The sequence below is a fragment of the Xenopus laevis genome, chromosome 5L (assembly GCF_017654675.1).
Source record: "Xenopus laevis strain J_2021 chromosome 5L, Xenopus_laevis_v10.1, whole genome shotgun sequence".
Taxonomy (NCBI): Eukaryota; Metazoa; Chordata; class Amphibia; order Anura; family Pipidae; genus Xenopus; species Xenopus laevis.
In genome coordinates, this window is record NC_054379.1 from 138,967,749 (window position 1) to 138,985,939 (window position 18,191).

At 40.4% G+C, this 18,191-nt stretch overlaps 1 protein-coding gene across 9 annotated transcripts in view; it reads right to left on the reverse strand.

Annotated features, from left to right (window-relative positions):
* Positions 1 to 18,191, reverse strand: part of trip12.L (thyroid hormone receptor interactor 12 L homeolog) — an 85,777-nt gene that overhangs the window by 24,396 nt on the left and 43,190 nt on the right. For 7 of the 9 annotated variants that reach the window (XM_041563477.1, XM_018263943.2, XM_018263941.2 and 4 more), the window contains 13 exons: positions 13,856 to 13,951; positions 13,670 to 13,762; positions 13,338 to 13,499; positions 13,093 to 13,161; positions 11,367 to 11,532; positions 10,583 to 10,700; positions 10,253 to 10,409; positions 7,832 to 7,985; positions 6,616 to 6,844; positions 4,789 to 4,907; positions 3,518 to 3,722; positions 2,875 to 2,975; positions 2,586 to 2,760 (listed from right to left, as the gene is read on the reverse strand). In XM_041563477.1, the coding sequence (XP_041419411.1) occupies positions 2,586 to 2,760; positions 2,875 to 2,975; positions 3,518 to 3,722; positions 4,789 to 4,907; positions 6,616 to 6,844; positions 7,832 to 7,985; positions 10,253 to 10,409; positions 10,583 to 10,700; positions 11,367 to 11,532; positions 13,093 to 13,161; positions 13,338 to 13,499; positions 13,670 to 13,762; positions 13,856 to 13,951 (1,844 nt within the window). The remainder of the gene's footprint in view (positions 1 to 2,585; positions 2,761 to 2,874; positions 2,976 to 3,517; positions 3,723 to 4,788; positions 4,908 to 6,615; positions 6,845 to 7,831; positions 7,986 to 10,252; positions 10,410 to 10,582; positions 10,701 to 11,366; positions 11,533 to 13,092; positions 13,162 to 13,337; positions 13,500 to 13,669; positions 13,763 to 13,855; positions 13,952 to 18,191) is intronic. The other 2 variants (XM_018263944.2, XM_018263942.2) reach the window with 1 other exon arrangement.

Here is an 18,191-nt window from a genome sequence, read left to right on the forward strand (position 1 = left end):
TAAAGGATTAGTGATCTCAATGCGCAGATAACCCCATGCTTTACAGACCACTGCTTATTTGTAAGTTAGAGAACTTGCTTGGGAGCTTTTCTGCAGAAAATGCTCATCTTCATCTAGAGTGCAGTTCATCTATAGTTGCCACCACAACCATGGTGGCAGAAATACATTTTTCAAGGAACAGGTGTCCTTTAAAGGAGAACTAAACCCCCCAATAAGAAATGCTCCTATCTACTACCCTAGGTAGTCCCCCTGCCCTGTTTCCCCCTACATAATTAGTTACCCCTGAAATCGCCCCAAAGAGTTTGCTCATGTATCGGTGCAAAGTAAGCACAGCTGAGCTCATGGGCGCCACCCTCCTGGATCTCTGGTTTTCTTCTGTAAAGGAACGCCGTATTTGTGCATTAGCAGCCTTCCAGGTCGTAGTAGCTGCGCATGCGCCAAAAGTGCCGGAAATTACAGATAGGGATGTAAGAAGACCTGAAGAAGACTTGGAAGATGGCACCAATGAACTCCGCTACGCTTTATCTGCACCAATACGTGAGCAACTCTTAGCTGCAATTTCAGGGGTAACCAACCATGCGCTAGTGATGTGCGTGACAGCCCGATAGCCGTGTGTGGGCGCCCCCATTTATGCATACCTACCTGTCAGTGCAGGACGTATGGGGCTGAGTTCTTTAAGTTCCTTAGGCTCTTCCTTTTTCTGTGTCTCCTTCTACAGTTTTTTGTTTGTCCTGCTCAGAGGTGGACACATTCATCATTCCTCTTCACCTTGGATTTTAAAACGGCGTGCTCTTAAATCAGGTGAGCCCTATGTGTTGCTGCGTGCTCCCTCAGGTTTAATTCAGCCCCTTATCTATTATCTTAACCCTCAGCGTGAGACCTACTAACATTGTTCAGTTGGCTGAATATATATTTGGATATATGCGAGATCCTCTCTAAGGGATTGGCGTTGCTCCATATCCTTGTATTACATTTACCCTGGTTGTGAGCTTCAGTATGTTCCCTCGGCGCCAAAATTACCTGTGCATCACTTGAGCGTGCTTTAGTGAGGTGACTGCACTGTACGCTCGAAGATTCAGCAGCAGCTGCTAAGTAAGTTGACGCCGCTATTGTGCATTTCTTAGGCTTTTCCTCTTTCTGTGTCTCCTTCTTCTCTCAGTTTTTTTTGTTTGTCCTGCTCAGAGGTGGACACATTCATCATTCCTCTTCACCTTGGATTTTAAAATGACGAGCTCTTAAATCAGGTGAGCCCTATGTGTTGCTGCGTGCTCCCTCAGGTTTAATTCAGCCCCTTATCTATTATTTTAGCCCTCAACTTGATATTTACCCTGGTTGTGAGCTTCAGTATGTTCCCCCTCGGCGCCAAAATTACCCGTGCATCACTTGAGCGTGCTTTAGTGACGTCACTGCACTGTACGCGCGGAGATTCAGCAGCAGTTGCTAAGCTGACTCCGTTATTGTGCATTTGTCTAGAAACACTACACTTCCTTCTGAGGATGCTGGATCATTCTGTGATCCAATGGATAAAAAGATGAAATCCGCACTTAAGCTTGATTTGATTCATTCAGCAGCCATTTTGCAGCCAGCCTCCACATCTCTTAGTATAGCTCGCACAGCACATTTTTGGTGTCAGGAACTTAAGAGTCCCTTCCAACTCAAATTCAGTTTAGTATTATCATTCATCAGTGATGCTTCCCTGGAAATAACTAAATTGGCAACTAGATCAATCACAGCATCTGTCACAGCGCATAAAGCATTGTGGTTGAGACAGTGGTCAGGTAATGTGGCATGCAAGAAGAGGTTGGTCTCCCTTAAATTCGAGGGTTCTATATTATTCGGCCCAGAACTTAAAAAGACAATTTCAGAGGTAACTGGAGGGAAAGGAGCTTTCCTACCTCAGGGTAAAAGATCACAAGCGTAATTTTCACCACCACTCAAGGATCCTACTCTAGATCATTTAATAGAGGTAAATCCACTGCACCTCAACAAAAAGTTCAAATCCTTGCAGACACAGTCAAAATTTTCCAGGAAAGAAGGACCAACTAGGACTCAAGATTCCTGACTCCAACTTTGTATTCGTAAGCTAACACAGCACGGTTGGATCATTAACCATCAAAAGAATATCCTCACACCAAGCCAAACTTCTCTATAAAATAGGGATGCACCGAATCCAGGATTCGAATCGGGATTCGTCCTTTTCCAGCAGGATTCGGGGCAAATCTTTCTGCCAGGCCGAACTGAATCCAAATCCTAATTTACATATGCAAATTAGGGGTGGGGAGGGAAATCGCATGACTTTTTGCCATTTCTCCTTTAAGGTCTGTGTGAACATAGCAGTGGTTTCCTAACTGTGGATCTGACAAGATTGGCTTAACATAAAATAAAACTGCAAATCAAGTTAGTAACTCCTTTGTGAAGTCTAAATAAAACAATATAAAGGGAAATATCATCATATTTAAAAAAAAAAAAAAGTCATGGGCAGTTAAATATACCCTTCCCTTGCTTTGAAGCAAAAAAATGATTTGTAATGTAAAGGAACAAGCTGTTACATGCTAAAGTATTACAGAAGCAACAGATCATGCTACCTGTTGTTAGAAATTGTATCCTTTGAAGCCGCCCTGGCCAATCCACTGACACCTGCAGTCCTTGCTGGCTCAATGTTGTTGCTGTTTGATTGAGTGCTTAATCTGCCCCAGGTTTTAGGGTTTAGGCTGGCTAAGAATGAAGATTTTGGAGACTGTGTAGTCGTAGGGCTTTTAGCTAAAGAGAAAGCCAAGGGAAGAAAATATAACAGAATTAGTTTAAAGATTTGAATAATATTTGTTACTTCTGCCTATCACTGGTAAAATCTGGTCAGATTGTATTTTATAGTACCTTGATTGTCAACTTTGTCTTCATCCCTAGGAGGCGAATACTTTGGTCTCCTTGGCCCCCGTTTTGGCAGCCGTTTCCTTTTCAGGACATCACTTAGTCGGCTAAAGCAGCAAGTAAAAGCAACAAGCAGGGTTTATGTATAGCAGAGGATCAGTAGAACTATGGTGCATGCCAACCCACTTACTGTCAAAAACAATTTCATAAAAGCTACAGGACCAAGTATCTGCTAAGCTGGCCATAGACGCAAGGTTCCTGCGATTTTTGCACTGTGCGGATTTCATACCATGTCGATTGGTCTTTAATCGATCAGACAGGTTAGAAGATTTCTGTCGGTGAATGGTTATATCTCTGCATGTATTGCCTATCTGACAATATCAAAAGGAGATTGTCTCTACTATTTATCGGACATAGCTTTCGTACGATTGCTGTCTGTCAAATTAATAAGTAGAACATAGCGTGATTTGTTCTCATTAATACTTGATGTATCTGAATGGTTAGTTGTAGGTCGGAAGATTAGAACTGACCAATCTAGGTCTGTGCATCTATGGCCAGCGTTAGGGATGCTTTTGAAAAGTATTGGCATGTACAAATAACAAGTATTCATACTTTTTCAGAAAAATAAAAATTATGCAAATACTCTCACCCTGGGGGGCTAAGATCCAGAGAGTCTTCCCGATGCTGCAGGCTTGGGGAGCCCAAATCAGCAGCACTATTCCCAGATGCAGCGCCACTCCCGGTGCTTATGGTTGTTGTGCTCCCTAGAGATCCAGAGCCATTTGTGCAAAGTTTTGGTGGGCTTGTAAGAAGAGCTTCTGATTCAGCCAAATTCTTTACCTGGTGCATGACACCTAAAAAAACCCCCAAAGGTTTGCATTTACAAGCTTACTTACATTGTCAGCTATACAGGATGAATCAGCAACTGCTATGTATTAAGAGACAACATAACCAAAAACTACATAGAGACACAATTTAGATTTATCATTTAGACAAACACACACTGTATCTAAAGATACAATAACTCATACAACTACCTAATGGGAACACATGCAGTCAAAATTGCTCAAATAACTTTAGTTGATAATAGACATTCTGCAAATGTTAATGCAAAATTACGAGTTGCTAAATATGACAGGCTGGAAAACAAATACTGTATATAAGAATGTACAAATGTTTTGGTACCCATGCAGTTCATCCACTAGTTACTTTTTTGTTCAGTCTCAATATATGGTTGACTCATTAGGTATTTAGTTCTTAAAGGAACAGTAACACCAAAAATGAAAGTGTTTTAAAGTAATGAAAATATCATGTAGTGTTGCCCTGCACAAGTAAATCTGGTGTGTTTGCTTCAGAAACACTACTATAGTTCATATAAACAAGCTGCTGTTTAGCAATGGCGGAAATTGAAAAAAGGTTATATGGCACAGGTTAAATAGTGTATAACAGAGAACATTGTGTTCTACAGAGCTTATCTGCTATTTGCTGTGTAACTTAAACCTTTGAATGGCTGCCCCATTGCTACACAGCAGCTTATTTATATAAACAAGAGTAGTGTTTCTGAAGCAAACAAGGCAGTTTTATCAATGTAGGGAAAAACTGCACTATATTTTTATTACTTTAAAACACTTTCATTACTGTTCCTTTAACCCATGTTAGGTGAAGTCAGTGCCAGAAGTTAATATATTCTCAGACTATTGACATCTATAAAGATGTCAAGCTTACACTAAACAGCTATGTGCTCCTCTAAGCAGTCGAGTGAGGGCAGGGAAAAAAATTTAAATATATCTAAATGCTTCCTGCAAACTAGAGGTATTTTAAAACCAAGGGATGTGCCTCACACATACATGTATATAGAAGAGTAGAATGAAGGAATATATTTCATAATAAAATAAATAAAATTTAGCCAATTTACATTACCTTCCCTTCTGAAGTACACACTAAATATATCCGGCAACTTCTGCATTAAGATTTCAGCCATCTGAAGAGCTCCCACTACGATTTTGAGGTCTTGACTTGAAAGCATTGATGCAATGTGACTACAAAAAAATTAGACAGCTTTTTATTTTATTCCTTTTTAATGAGAAAAACAGCAGTTACATTTGCAGAATTAAATTGCTGCATCAATGAAGCAATCTACAGCAACCAGGTATTTGCTTGCATTTTTAACCACAAATATTTTTAATGCCAGCCACGTGCATATTATAATTCAGTATGATATAGAATATTCAAGAGTGGTCAGACATGGCATTTTTAGTTATTCTATCATCCCCACAAAACTCAAATCTTTGGTCTGCCTCTACAAGAATTCTAGAATTAATCCTACCCTCTACTGTAACAAGCAATTACATGAGGGGGAAAAAAGGACAGAGGTTTGGGGCCTGGCTATAGGTTGAATATGATAAGGCCTACTAAATTAATTATATAATATAATACAATACAATATAAATTTTTATTTTAAAAATAATTAAAAAAACCAACAAACATAAAAGCAATTCTACCCGTTTACAATGTTCCTGTTACAGTGATCTGGAAATGCACTAGAAGGTTAAAGAGCAAGTCAACCCCAAAATAAAAATATGCATAATAAAAGAAACCAGTTCTAAGATGCTTTCCAATATACATGTATTAAACATGTTAAAGTTATTTGTAAAAACAGTTGCTATTGAAAGCAGCATTAGCTTAACTCCTTGTTGTTACTTTTTAAACAATGTTGCAAAAGTTCCCCAGTAAAGACAGTCTAGTAATCAGCTGGCCTGTCTTACACTGTTTGTTTCAAAAGTCTGAGCCATTAGGGCAAGGCCAGACGTGGCGTTTTTAAAAAAGCTCCGTCGGGCGTAAATACGCATAAACTGCACTACCACTGAAACGAATGAAAAACGTATTATGGCAATTCTCACAGGTCCATTTCCAACCGAAATCCGCCACGGGACGCCAGTATCGGCATTTTTTAGCCAATACGTCAAGAAAACTACTATATCGATAAACTCTATGGGATCTGCAAGTTTGAAACCACACTTTATGTAAATACACAGCGTATTTTAAATATGGCGTCCAAATTCTCCCGACGCATAAATGACGCATATACGGTTTTACGGCCAGTAACGTAATAACATTATTGCGTATTGACGATCATTCCTGCTCCATTTTGCAAGTAAATAGTTTTTCTACTTCTTAATAGCTTTTCTATTATCTATTTCCAGTCAGCTGAATTATGGGGAACGAGAACAATGAGAAGTGCATGTTGGTAAACCTAAGTGCTGAAAAACGCATAAAAAACGTATGTTGATAGTCGCGTGTGGTTTCAGTGGCGTTTTTACGCCCAACTGAGCTTTTTTAAAAACGCAACGTAAAAACCCCATATCTGGCCTTGGGGCAGAGAATAAAAAAAGGGACAGAATCACTGCTTTCAATTGCAATACATATACAAATAATTTAAAAATGAAAATTTGTAATAACCGTGTATTGCAAGTTGCTTAGAATTATGTTTTTTTTTTAACAGCCAAAAACATATTTTGGGTTGACATTCCCTTTATAAATCAAAATCATGATGGGCTTGTACACGTATGGGTGCTATGCGATATGCCCAGTCAGTGTTACTGCTTTAAAAGTTAATTATACCTTTTGTTATTTGGCAACTGAAACAAGTTGGCTTCAAGTAAATGTACCAAAACATATAGTATGGTATACAGATTTAAGAGAAAAACACGTAATCACAAATCACACATTGTGCTCCAAAAACCCTACCTGGATACGGCATGGTTCTTTAAAACATCTTTCAGAAGCTCAGCATCTGCAAAATAAATTATCCTAAGGATTGCTCTAAGGCACTTGTGTCTAACAGCAGGTCCTGCAGAAGAGCTGTACACTTCATAAAGCACTCCAAACAAGGTCTTAATAAAAGACTTAGCCAGCTCAGGGTCCTCTTTCATCAGCTGTGCTCTGGCGTCATCTCTTTTAAGCTCAGAATGTCCGGCTGCAAAAATCGGGGATAAGGGGAATTTTAGTTGAATATTTAAGGCAGAAATCATTGGAGGCCATAAGTAGTGTAAAGCTGGCCATACATACCTAGATTTGATTAGTTTGGCTGATTTTAACTATAGCGTCTGACTATATGTGCATGTAGGGATAGTCAGACAATTGAACAATTATGCAATCGACAGCTTATTGGGCTGCGTCTGCTGATTCATATGAAAATCAACCAGATATCTATTAGGCAGGTTTGAAAATCTACTCGCAAGGGCCCGACTGGCGTGTTGATGTGGGCCTCATTTCCCCATTATGATCTGATCATTGCCCCAGGGGCCAAACAATTTGGATCATCTCAATTTGGCCCAGCCTGTTTGTCGGGCCAAATTAGGTTAGGACAGGGTGCTCAAAAGGTAGATCAGGATCTATTAGTAGACCTTTAGCTGGTGATCAATAGATCTCAAGACACTCAACAAACAGCTTGTCTAAATCACCCTCTGTTTCATTCATATATTTATTATGTTACGGTTACATAAGAAATAGTTGTTTGTTAAATATAGCAGTATACATTTTCTCACTATTTAATATTTTCCATGGAACAGAATACTAACAATGCTTTTATAAATGTTGATCATAATAGGACATCACTAAAAGTAGACCTCCCATTTGTAAAGTATGGGCACTCCTGGGTTAAGACTTGCTTTAAGGTGACCTCTCCAAACAAGCAGGTCTTGTGTGTCATTTTTCAAACTTTGGTATATGAATAATTAACAATCCACTGTTCAAATCACATTACCATATAAAAAGCCACTTGAAACTAACTAAACTGGCCAAACTTCAATCATAAAATCATTTTATGAAAAGAAAATTTGTAAGTCAAAAAAGCTATGTATCGGACATATAGGTGGGATCTTTCTTTTGCCAACACAGACCTGTAATAACATAGGCTAGATTTTTCATGTTGTTAAATGACAAGTGCTGATGAGATACTTACTAGTGTTAGCATTGGCTACAGGGTTAGGCTTTCTCTGAATGGCGCGTGCAGTTCCGGTATCCTCGTTGATTTGCTGCATAGAATTAAAATCAATAGTATAAACACGCCCCAGTGTAGACAAACTTATCTCATCCTCACCAACCTGATGGGCTGCCTGAGAACACAGATATAAAACAGAGAGATAATCCTTGAATAGAAACACAAGACTTTAAGTCACACAGAATGTTAGACTGTGTTTTGTCCTCTCTGGGTCGCAAAAAGGGGAAAGACAAACAGTTTTGTAGCGTATGATAAAGATGTGTTTATAAACTAGAAAAAAACTAGCTTGTTCAAAATATTCCATAAACTTGGGAACTTATTGAGAGAAAGAGGACTTAGTTCAGCATTTGTTGCATTAAGTAAAGGCCCCTAAGTACATAACGAGTGCAACCAGGATAACTTAGATCTCCAAACTTTCCAAGTTATGATGCACATTTGCCCCATTCCAGTAAAAAACGTAATTTAATCTGCGGTTAACTTTGATCACTTTAGCACAGATTAATGACAGCAAATGACTAGTCACTACAGGACTGGGGCAAATCTACAACACTAAGACATGGTGACTTGAACGTAAAGGTGGATAGGAAGGGTTAAATGGGCTGGGCAAGGAAGAAATCACTAAATAGTTACGTTCCATACATCACAATGTAAATTAATATAGTATAGTGACTTATAATTCTGAAAATGCTTCAAAAAGAAAGGTAATAGTTGTAAAAAGGGCACTAGCAAATTAACACCATGAAATAAATCCAGGTACAGTCATGGCCACCAATAAGGACAGCATTACCTCCCTTGATGCCACCTTAGAAGGACAATGAAATCTCCATTTGGCAATTTTAAAGCTGCCCCTTCCAGCTAGGATTAATGCCTGGAGCCTGCACACCGGACATGACGGCCAAAATGGAATATTCTTCAAGTATACATCTTTTCCATTACACTGGGGGGATTTATAGGGGGACTTTAACGAAAATGAAAAATTAATATAAGCTTTCTAATACTGAAGAAACATTCTTAACACAATTAATTAAAAATTCAGTACCGTTTCCAAAATAATCAAGTTTATCTTCACTATTCCTCTCTCAGCATCTGTTTCACTTCATCCTGTCTTCATGCAGCAGATGAATGATCCAATATATCTTATAGGGGGCTCCCTTTCCTAGCAGATATATCAGAGCTCACTCAAATAATTGATTCTAGTAGAAACAAAATACCTGCCTTTTGCACAAATTCTGCATGTAGAGAGAAATCTGGTTTTAATAGAGTGAGCTCTAATACATCTCCTAGGCGAAATGAGCCCCCCTATAAGATATATTGGATCATTCATCCGACACCCAATTCCTGAATGAATACAGAATGAGGAGAAACAGATGCTGAGAGAGGAATAGTGAAGATAAACTTGATTATTTCAGAAACGGTATAGAATTTTTAATGTATTGTATTTAGAAAGTTTCTTATTTCCGTTTGAAGCTTATATAAATGTATTCCCAATTCATTTTCCTGATAGTTCCCCTTTAAGGATGTAAAAAAAAAAAAAGAAAAGATTTTGATGTTGAGATGAGACCTGAGGTGATGATGCTCGTTTGCAGTTGCAGTCTTCTCATATGAAGAGATCAGCAATTAGATTTGATCTGTAAAGTGAAGTCCGAGTAATGACACCTCGGTCTGGTTGTTTCTTTTTTGTTTTGTTTTTTAAAAACCTACTGGTACCTGCAAACACCCACAGAGGACAACACATCGCCTAAATGTCATGTATAAGCAATGCTATTTATCTAAACCGTTGCTAACATGAGGCAGCTTTCAACAACAAAAAATAAAAATAAAGCAAGCGGACAATCCTATTTACATACACCTGTACTGCAGCAAAGGCTGACCAGAAAAACTCAAATCAGAAATTACTGCAACTTACTACAGCTGAAATTAATCGCATTACAGTGCATGTTGAATCATATGCTTTCAACCAATAAAGGATGCAAGCATCTTGTCACAAAAAGCAGTGCACAAAATACAGTGGTCAATGGCACACACAGCCCATATACATACTAACAAAACATTAAATATGCACATATTGCTCACACATAACAAGCATAGAGTTAAAACAAATTTAACGTATGTGAAATATCATATGCTCTAAAAATTCCCAATAGGGGTGTAAAACTGGAAAGAAATACAGCAGGGTTGCAATAACTGTACTTTAGGTTAAAATGAACCATGGTCAAGTACAAAACCAAATTTCTCTTAAATTTGGGCAGAAACACGTTTATGAATTCTAAAAACAATATATATCACCAGTTTAATAAAATTAAAATTATTTGAAAGTTCTAGTAACAGGTGATGCATGTAACACTTACTCAGACTTTACTAGCTGTATGAGTAAACTTTTACCTCGATGATCCTGCTGTCGATCCTGCTGTATGGGTGCCACAGGCCACGGTCATCCCTCCACTGCCATATCGCTCCATCTGAGTTTTGGGCATTGCCCTTCTTTAGCATTGTATCCACAGCAAATATTCCTTCTTTTGGTAAGCAAGGCATCAGCTCACTGAAACAATGAAAGGGATATGGTTGAAGAGATAATCCAATAGCGTAAGCAGTCACACAACCCCATAAGAATATGCAGCAACACATTTTGTTGTACATGGTTGCACAATCATTTATGTACATAACCTTTACTGCTGAAGGCCTGTGAAAGAAGCAAATGGCTAATCAACGTACCATATAAGTGAGGTCAGTTCGTATAGCTCCTGAGGACTTCTTGGGACCAAGTCAATTTGCTCCAGGCAACTGCCATTTGAAGCTCCACAAAGGAGGAAATGCAGAGTCTCTGCAATGTCTACAAAATAACCAAATTGTTAATTAATACTTAAACCTTTATTGCCTTTTCTCTTTTATTAGTCAGTCTCCTGTTAAAGGAATGGTTCAGTGTAAAAATAAAAACTTGGTAAATAGATGGGCTGTGCAAAATAAAAAATGTTTCTAATATAGTTAGTTAGCCAAAAATGCAAAGTATAAATGCTGGAGTGATTTGATGTATAACAAGTCAGTCAGGACACTACTTCCTGCTTTTCAGCTCTCTTGGTTTACACTGACTGGTTACCCTGGCTATCAGGCAGTAACCAATCAGAGACTTGAGGGGGGGCACATGGGTCATATCTGTTGCTTTTGAATCTGAGCTGAATGCTGAGGATCAATTACAAACTCACTGAACAGAAATGTACCATGTGGCCCCCCTTCAAGTCGATGACTAACTCAGAGTTAGAGAGCTGAAAAGCAGGAAGTTGGATTCTGGCTGTTTTATGAGACATCTGTTCACTCCAGCCTTTATACATTACATTTTTGCCTAACTAACTATATTAGAAACATTATATATTTTGCACAGCCTATCTACCCAGTTTTTATTTTCACACTGAACTATTCATTTAAGGGAATCCACTTTCACAAAATGCTTCTTTCAAATCCGATATCAAAATACTATTCTAGAGAGGGGGAAATTGCTTACTCTGCTTCATGAGCTGCACGGCCAGCGTGGGGCAGTTGGAACACATTAAAGAGAACATGCGGACCACCATAATAAACATGCCAGAGCTCAGGATGGGGGGTGTCACGACAAGAAGCTGCTGAATGTTGGTTAGCAGGTCCCGAGAAGCCACTTGTTGCAGAAGGTTCTGTTTGCAGAGAAGAACAATCAATTTGTGTAATAAGTCATTTTACACAAAGCTAATAGAAAGCATAAAAGGGATGTTCATCTTCAAATTAACAATAAATGATGTAGATAGACAGTGGTATTCAATGGAAATTTTCAACTGGGAACCACAATTTTTCCTTTTAAAAAGATTAATTTTTTTTCTCTGCAGCTCACTGGGTAAGGTAAAGGGACAGAGGGGAAACAATTATGCAAAAGAAAGATGGAAAACGTCACGTGAGACAAATGTTAGGAGGACAGATGGGAACATGGATGAAAAACAGTTGAAAGGAGGAAAAGCACCTGAGGAAGGTAAAATACGCATTAGGACCCTACACCATAATAATTCTAACCTGTAATGGGACATATTTGTCAATATATATTTTATATTTTTCCATTACAAGTACAGAACTGGGCAGAGACATGATATTGAGTCATGTACTTTTCTTTATCCATTTAGTTCTAAGGTTCTAGATCAGGGGTGCCCACCTTTTTATTTTGCACAGCCTTTTAAGTTGTTTTATGAGTTTTACACATATAAATAAGACAAAATAGGAAACATAAGAAAACAGAAAAAAACAAAGGAAAAAAGAAAAAATTACACAGTTGAGAAACTGAAGTATGCAAGGTTGCGGATATGATTGACTAAATACAATGCAATGTCACAGCGTTATAAGGTTTCACAAGGTGCACACCCACTCTACAGCATAGTTTGGAGTGTGGTATCTGGATAAATCAGTCAAAGAGTGTTATCGATTTAGGAGGTGGAGGCCTAAAGTATCGTAAAATAAATGGAATGGGGAGGAATTAGCTGCAAACAAGCCCTAATCGAGGAACGTAATTGTGTCCACTCTCTGTAACCACAAACTACGCTCTGGGCCCCAAAATTCCGAAAGGTTGTAGCGACTATGTTGTTGTGTGGATGTTGGGAAAATGGTATATCCAATTCGTCCATATATTATCATAAGCCGATTTGCTGTGATAATGTATAGCTGACATATATTCTATTCTTCGTATGTCTTCCACCTTATCTTGTACTTCAGTCATAGTAGGGGCTAATCTTTGTTTCCATTTTGAACATACAAGTCTCTGAGCCGCTGTGAGTATGTGGTTCATTAACCTTTGGTCTGCTTTAGGATTCCCCTCAAGGGGTTTACCCAGTATATATATCCAGGGATCAAGTGGTATGGACCGGAAAAGCACTCTGCTTAAAAGTGTTGATACTCTTTCCCAGTATGGGACGATTATGGCCCCCAGTCATGGGGATAGAGTTCAGTTCCTCCATTCTAGTGCACAAACAAGATTCTGAGATGATGCAAGGCTTGTCTTAATAACTGTGTCCTCAAAATGGCTCCTGCCTACTTGCTATAATTATGAATTTCCAGACTGAAGGAAGCAATTTATGTAATTAAAGTTCATTTTGCTTGACTAACATGATAAAATAGGATTTGGAATCATTTTTTTGGGTGATGGGTCCCCTTTAAAGAAAGCAAACACCAAATTGCATATAACTTAGGAGTAGCCATTTCCACCAAGTCATTACCTCTTCATGTTGAAAGTTATCTACCAGTCGTGCAAAACAGAGGCAAGTGCTCTCCACAGATTTCTTATCCTGTGAAGAAAAATAGTGAAAGAGAGCAGAGCTTGTCAAAATGTTTAATTATAAAAGTATGGATACAAGACCTGTCAAAAGCTTTAAACAAGTAAACCAGTGTTTCCCCATACTCTAGCTATGGTTGTGTGTACCCAGATTGTGAATACATGAACATTTCAATAAAACAAACTCACCTGATGTGTTAACCTCTGGGTTAGCAACGGTAAAGAATCTGCAACAAAGTGAAACTCGTCTGGGCTGATACTCTGGCAACAGTTAGCTGCTATGGCTAAAGCATTCCTCTGTGCATTGATGCTGAAGAATTCCAGGTACAAGAGGCAATCAGCAAGTCCTCCCTATGTAAGCAAATGGTGTTAAAAAAAAAAAAAATCCTAAAACATAACCTTCCATTATAAGTTATAAGGGAATTAAAAGACAAGAAAGGTGTAGGTCAGATGTATATTTAAATATTTGGAACTATGGTATGACTAATACCCTATAGCAAGCTGGGTTGTATGGTACTTACAGCCTGTAAAATGGCTTTGCTGTGCCTCCGTGATAACATTTCAAGGGCAGTGAGAGCCTGTTCAGCCACATCAATGCATTGAATGACTTGCAGCTAGAAGAAGTGTAAACAGGTTAGTACCTTCATTACTAAGCTCTCTGTCCAAAACAGGAGCTTACTAGAAAGACCCAAGTTCAAGTTTCTTACCTTCTCCAAAAACACAGGGATGGCATCAACAACTACTGCGGAGGAGCGAGGAAGTGCTTCCATCATGTAAGTTAAGGCTCGACATGCATGGTTCATCTGTTAAATATTGAAATGGCAAAATTACATACATATGAAAAAGTTTAATAAAATATGAAATATTTCCATGTTTATAACTGACCCAATCTAAGTACTCATGGACAAAGTTAATTTACATTATAGCCTTGATTAGTACAAAGTTCTGTGTCAGCCACCCACTTTTTTTTTTTGTTTTTTTGGTGGAGGGGGGTGCAGAAACCGAAATATTTCCATTTTATATCGATCCCACAACCGAAAGTAATGATCGAATGAGCTAAGGTGGCAATTCCCTTACAAATGTGTATTGCCTCTACTGAACCACTATTACCTTTGTTTTTGGTAACACGTTAAAGGTTATGGCACATTTCCTCAGGCAATGTATCGCTATTACAGTTGTAATACATTCTGGTTTGTTAATGATCACTAAATCAAATATAGTATCATTTATTGCTGGGTGCTAAACAAAGTGTGGAATTAAAGGTGAATTCTGGCTTCCAAACCAAAATTTGATAAAGAGGTCCACATAACACAGAAACCTCTAATATACCCAGCACAGTTACCCGTTTCTTCAAAAAGTATGAAAAAATGCCATTTTCTATGCTGAAATCCAGCTGTTTAACAGTTCTTCTCTTTCTGCTTCATTTGAAACCATGGCAGGGAAGGAGGGACTAAACACTGATGTTACAAATTGTAACAACTTCTCCACAGCTTAGACAGCATGCGGGAACTACATAACCCATAATGCATTGCACGGTGATGTTCCTTTCCTTATTGAAATCACATGTGCAGGGAATTGTGGGGTCTGGAGGATGCAGGGTAAGGACAGATGGCTGCTTATATAAAGTAACAGTGGTCAGACAGCTCAGCAAAGTAGTCAGACAGATCAGCAGGAGAACAGGGAGCTAGGCTTGTGGGAAAACTAAAAATCATGAAAAATCTGCATATTTTTTAATTGATGTATATTGCAAATTTGCTTGAAATTATGTTTAATTTCCAAAAAGCTTAAGTTATGTTTGTGTGGAGTTCCCCTTTAAGACTTCCCCCTTCTGGCTTCTCTATTTGCAAAAAGGAGATTTTGTGTACTCACCGTTAAATCTTTTTCTCTTAAGTCGCTAGGGGGACACAGGGACAGTGGGAGGTATAGCTGGTGCATCTAGGAGGCAGGACACAACTAGAAAAAAATGGATGCTCCCCCACTGGCTATACCCCCAGTAGACGGAGATCAACTCAGTTTATAACAAAGTCAACAGGAATATAACCTCAATAGAAAACTTGTAATGTAAGAACAAAACCGTTACATGTCTGACGGAGAAAAAGAGAGCCTCAATCCAGGGAGGGAAGCCAAAGCTGTCCCTCAAACCCCAGGTGGGAGAGTGAGGCCTATGTGGAAACGACCACTGCAGCTTGAAGCACCTTTCTACCGAAGCGAGTGCCAGAAGCCGCAAAAGTATCAAAATGGTAAAATTTTGAAAAGGAGTGGACCGAGGTCCATGTAGCTGCTTTGCACAGCTGTTCTGCTGATGCCTGATTTCTGAATGCCCAGGACATACTCATCCCTCTGGTAGAGTGGGCAGTAATCCTGGTTGGGGCGTTTTTCCATGTGCCGTGTAGGCTCGCTGAATGGTTTGCTTGATCCAACGGGAAATGGCCGATTTAGTGGGCCGTGAACCCTTGTGAAGTCCAGAAGGAAGAATCAGAAGAGCATCAGACTTGCGGATGTCCTTAACTCTGTGAAGATAGAATTTTAGGGCCACCTGTAGAGCCACCTCCTTGGGGTTGGAGGGTGAAGGGCAGAATGTGGGAACCATAATTTCTTGGTTTAGGTGAAATTCTGAGACTACCTTAGGAAGGAAGGAATAGTCCGAAGAACCGCCCTGTCGTGATGGAAAACCAAGAAGGGAGGTTTGCAAGATAAGACGTTGAGCTCCGAAACACATCTTGCAGAAACAATTGCCAGAAGAAAAACGGTCTTCCAGGTTAGCCATTGAAGGGGCACTGATCCCATTGTTCAACGCGAGGGTGTTGTAAGGCTTTCAATACAAGATTGAGGTCCCAAAGGGAAGCTGGTGGTTGGATCCGGGGAGCTACATGTGCGACTCCCTGCATAAAGGTCTTGACATCAGGTAATAGCGCCAGTCGCTTCTGGAACAGGACAGACAGGGCAGAGATCTGGGACCTTTGAGACCTAGGGATAGACCTTTGGATAACCCCTCCTGTCAGCTTATGAAGTCTGCTTCCCAGTTCAGGAGACCTGGGATATATATCGCCGAAAGCATGGACCGATGGCTTTCTGCCCATTGGAAGATGAGCTTGACTTTGTTTAGGGCTGCTCTGCTTCTCGTGCCCCCCCTGGTGGTTGATGTAAGCCACTGCCGTAGCATTGTCCATCTGAATCTTCACTGCCTGATCTGTCAGGTCTCGCTGCCAATGAAGGAGGCCTAGGCGGATAGCTCGAATCTCTAGCAGATTGATCGGTAACTTCTTTTCCTCCGAATCCCAGACACCCGGTGTTGGTTTCCCCTTAAGGATGGCACCCCAGCCGAACAAGCATGCGACTGTGGTGAGTACCCGCCAGTGAGGGTCTCCTAGTGGTCTGCCTGATGTTAGGTGGTGAGATTTCAGCCACCAGCGAAGAGATAATCTCGTTTTGTGAGATAGTCTAATCTCTTGTAGCAGGGATCGCCTTTTCCACGCTGTCAGAATGTTCCATTGAAGCTCTCGGAGATGGAATTGGGCGAATGGTACCGCCTCTATGGTGAAAACCATGACTCCCAAAACCTTCATGCAAAACTTGACAGAATGTTGTCGTTTCTGTAGTAGGGATCTTACTAATGAAGATGAAGGGCCTTCTCCAGAGGAAGAGATATTCTCTGTGTTGTTATTCTCTGAATTGCATGCAGAGAAAGACCATGGATTGACTGGGAGTCAGAGAAGACTTGGTTAAGTTGAGAACCCAACCTAGTTTCTGCAGCATGTCCAGAGTTATCTTGAGGGAGCGATAAGCCTCCGCGGAAGTGATGGAGCTTTGATCAGCAGATCGTCCAGATAAGGAGTGATGGATACCACCGCACTGCGAATTACCGATATGCCTGCGGCCATAATCTTGGTGAAGACCAGGGGGGCCGAAGTTAGTCCAAAGGGAAGACTTGTGAATTGGAAATGATGACTCTGGTAGGCAAATCTCAAGTATTTCTGATGGCGAAGGAAAATGGGTACGTGCAGGTATGCATCATTTATGTCTATGGAGATAAGAAACTGCCCCGGGGACATTGCTGCAATGACCGACCTGAGAGACTCCATTTTGAAGCATCGGGGGCGAATGAGCTTGTTCAATTCCTTTAGGTCTAGGATGGGACGGACTGGTGGCGCGCCTCTGACTCCTGCCTGTTGTTTGATTCCGATTCTGCCTCACCCCATCTGATTGATTACCCGGTTTTGACCATTGCCTGCCTGACGATCCTGCTATCTACCTGCCTCAATCCTGCCTGTCTGACCACAAATTCGCCTATTCCTGCTTGTACCGTGACCTTTGGCCTTAAAGACTATCTACAGTCGTGCCCCTCTGCCTATCCAGAACCCTCATCTTGCACCTCTCGTTTAAGTCCAGGTGGCATTCAAGTAAGCCGAGGGCTCCTCCCGAGGCCCAAAGGCAGTCGCACTACTGGTGAAGCACGAGCCGAGACCAGGGTGTCTGGTGTTTGTTCTGGTGTTGGGTGCCGACCGTGACATCTACGCATCCTGAACGAGAGTGAGCCAAGCGTCGGCGAACAGACTTGGCCACCCTCCTATCGGTGTGGTTGGAGGCGTAATGACACCGTCATGCCAAAGTAGACTTGTCCCCGGACTTAGGGGTGAGCTTCTTGTTGTGCCAGGCTGGTCTTTGTTTGCTAGCAAAGTGTCCCCGTGCCATGAAGGATTGTCTCGGGGGAGAGGATCTCAAGCCTTTTGTTTTGGAGCCACAAAAATTATTCATCTGCGAAAGGTAGACCGAGCCTTGAGCTGAGGTAGGAGAGTACTCTTGCCCCCAGTAGCTTGGCTGATAATCTTGTCCAAATCAGGGCCAAAGAGCAACTTACCCTTGAAGGGTATGGAAGTCAGGAATTTCTTTGAAGAAAAGTCAGCAGACCATAACTTCATCCATTAGGACCAACGGGCTGCAACTGCGAGTGCCGAAGACCTACTGATGACTTGAGCAGCATCTAAGGAGGCCTTGGAAATATAATCATTTGCTTCCTTTATCCGAGAGGCTCATTGAGAAAGT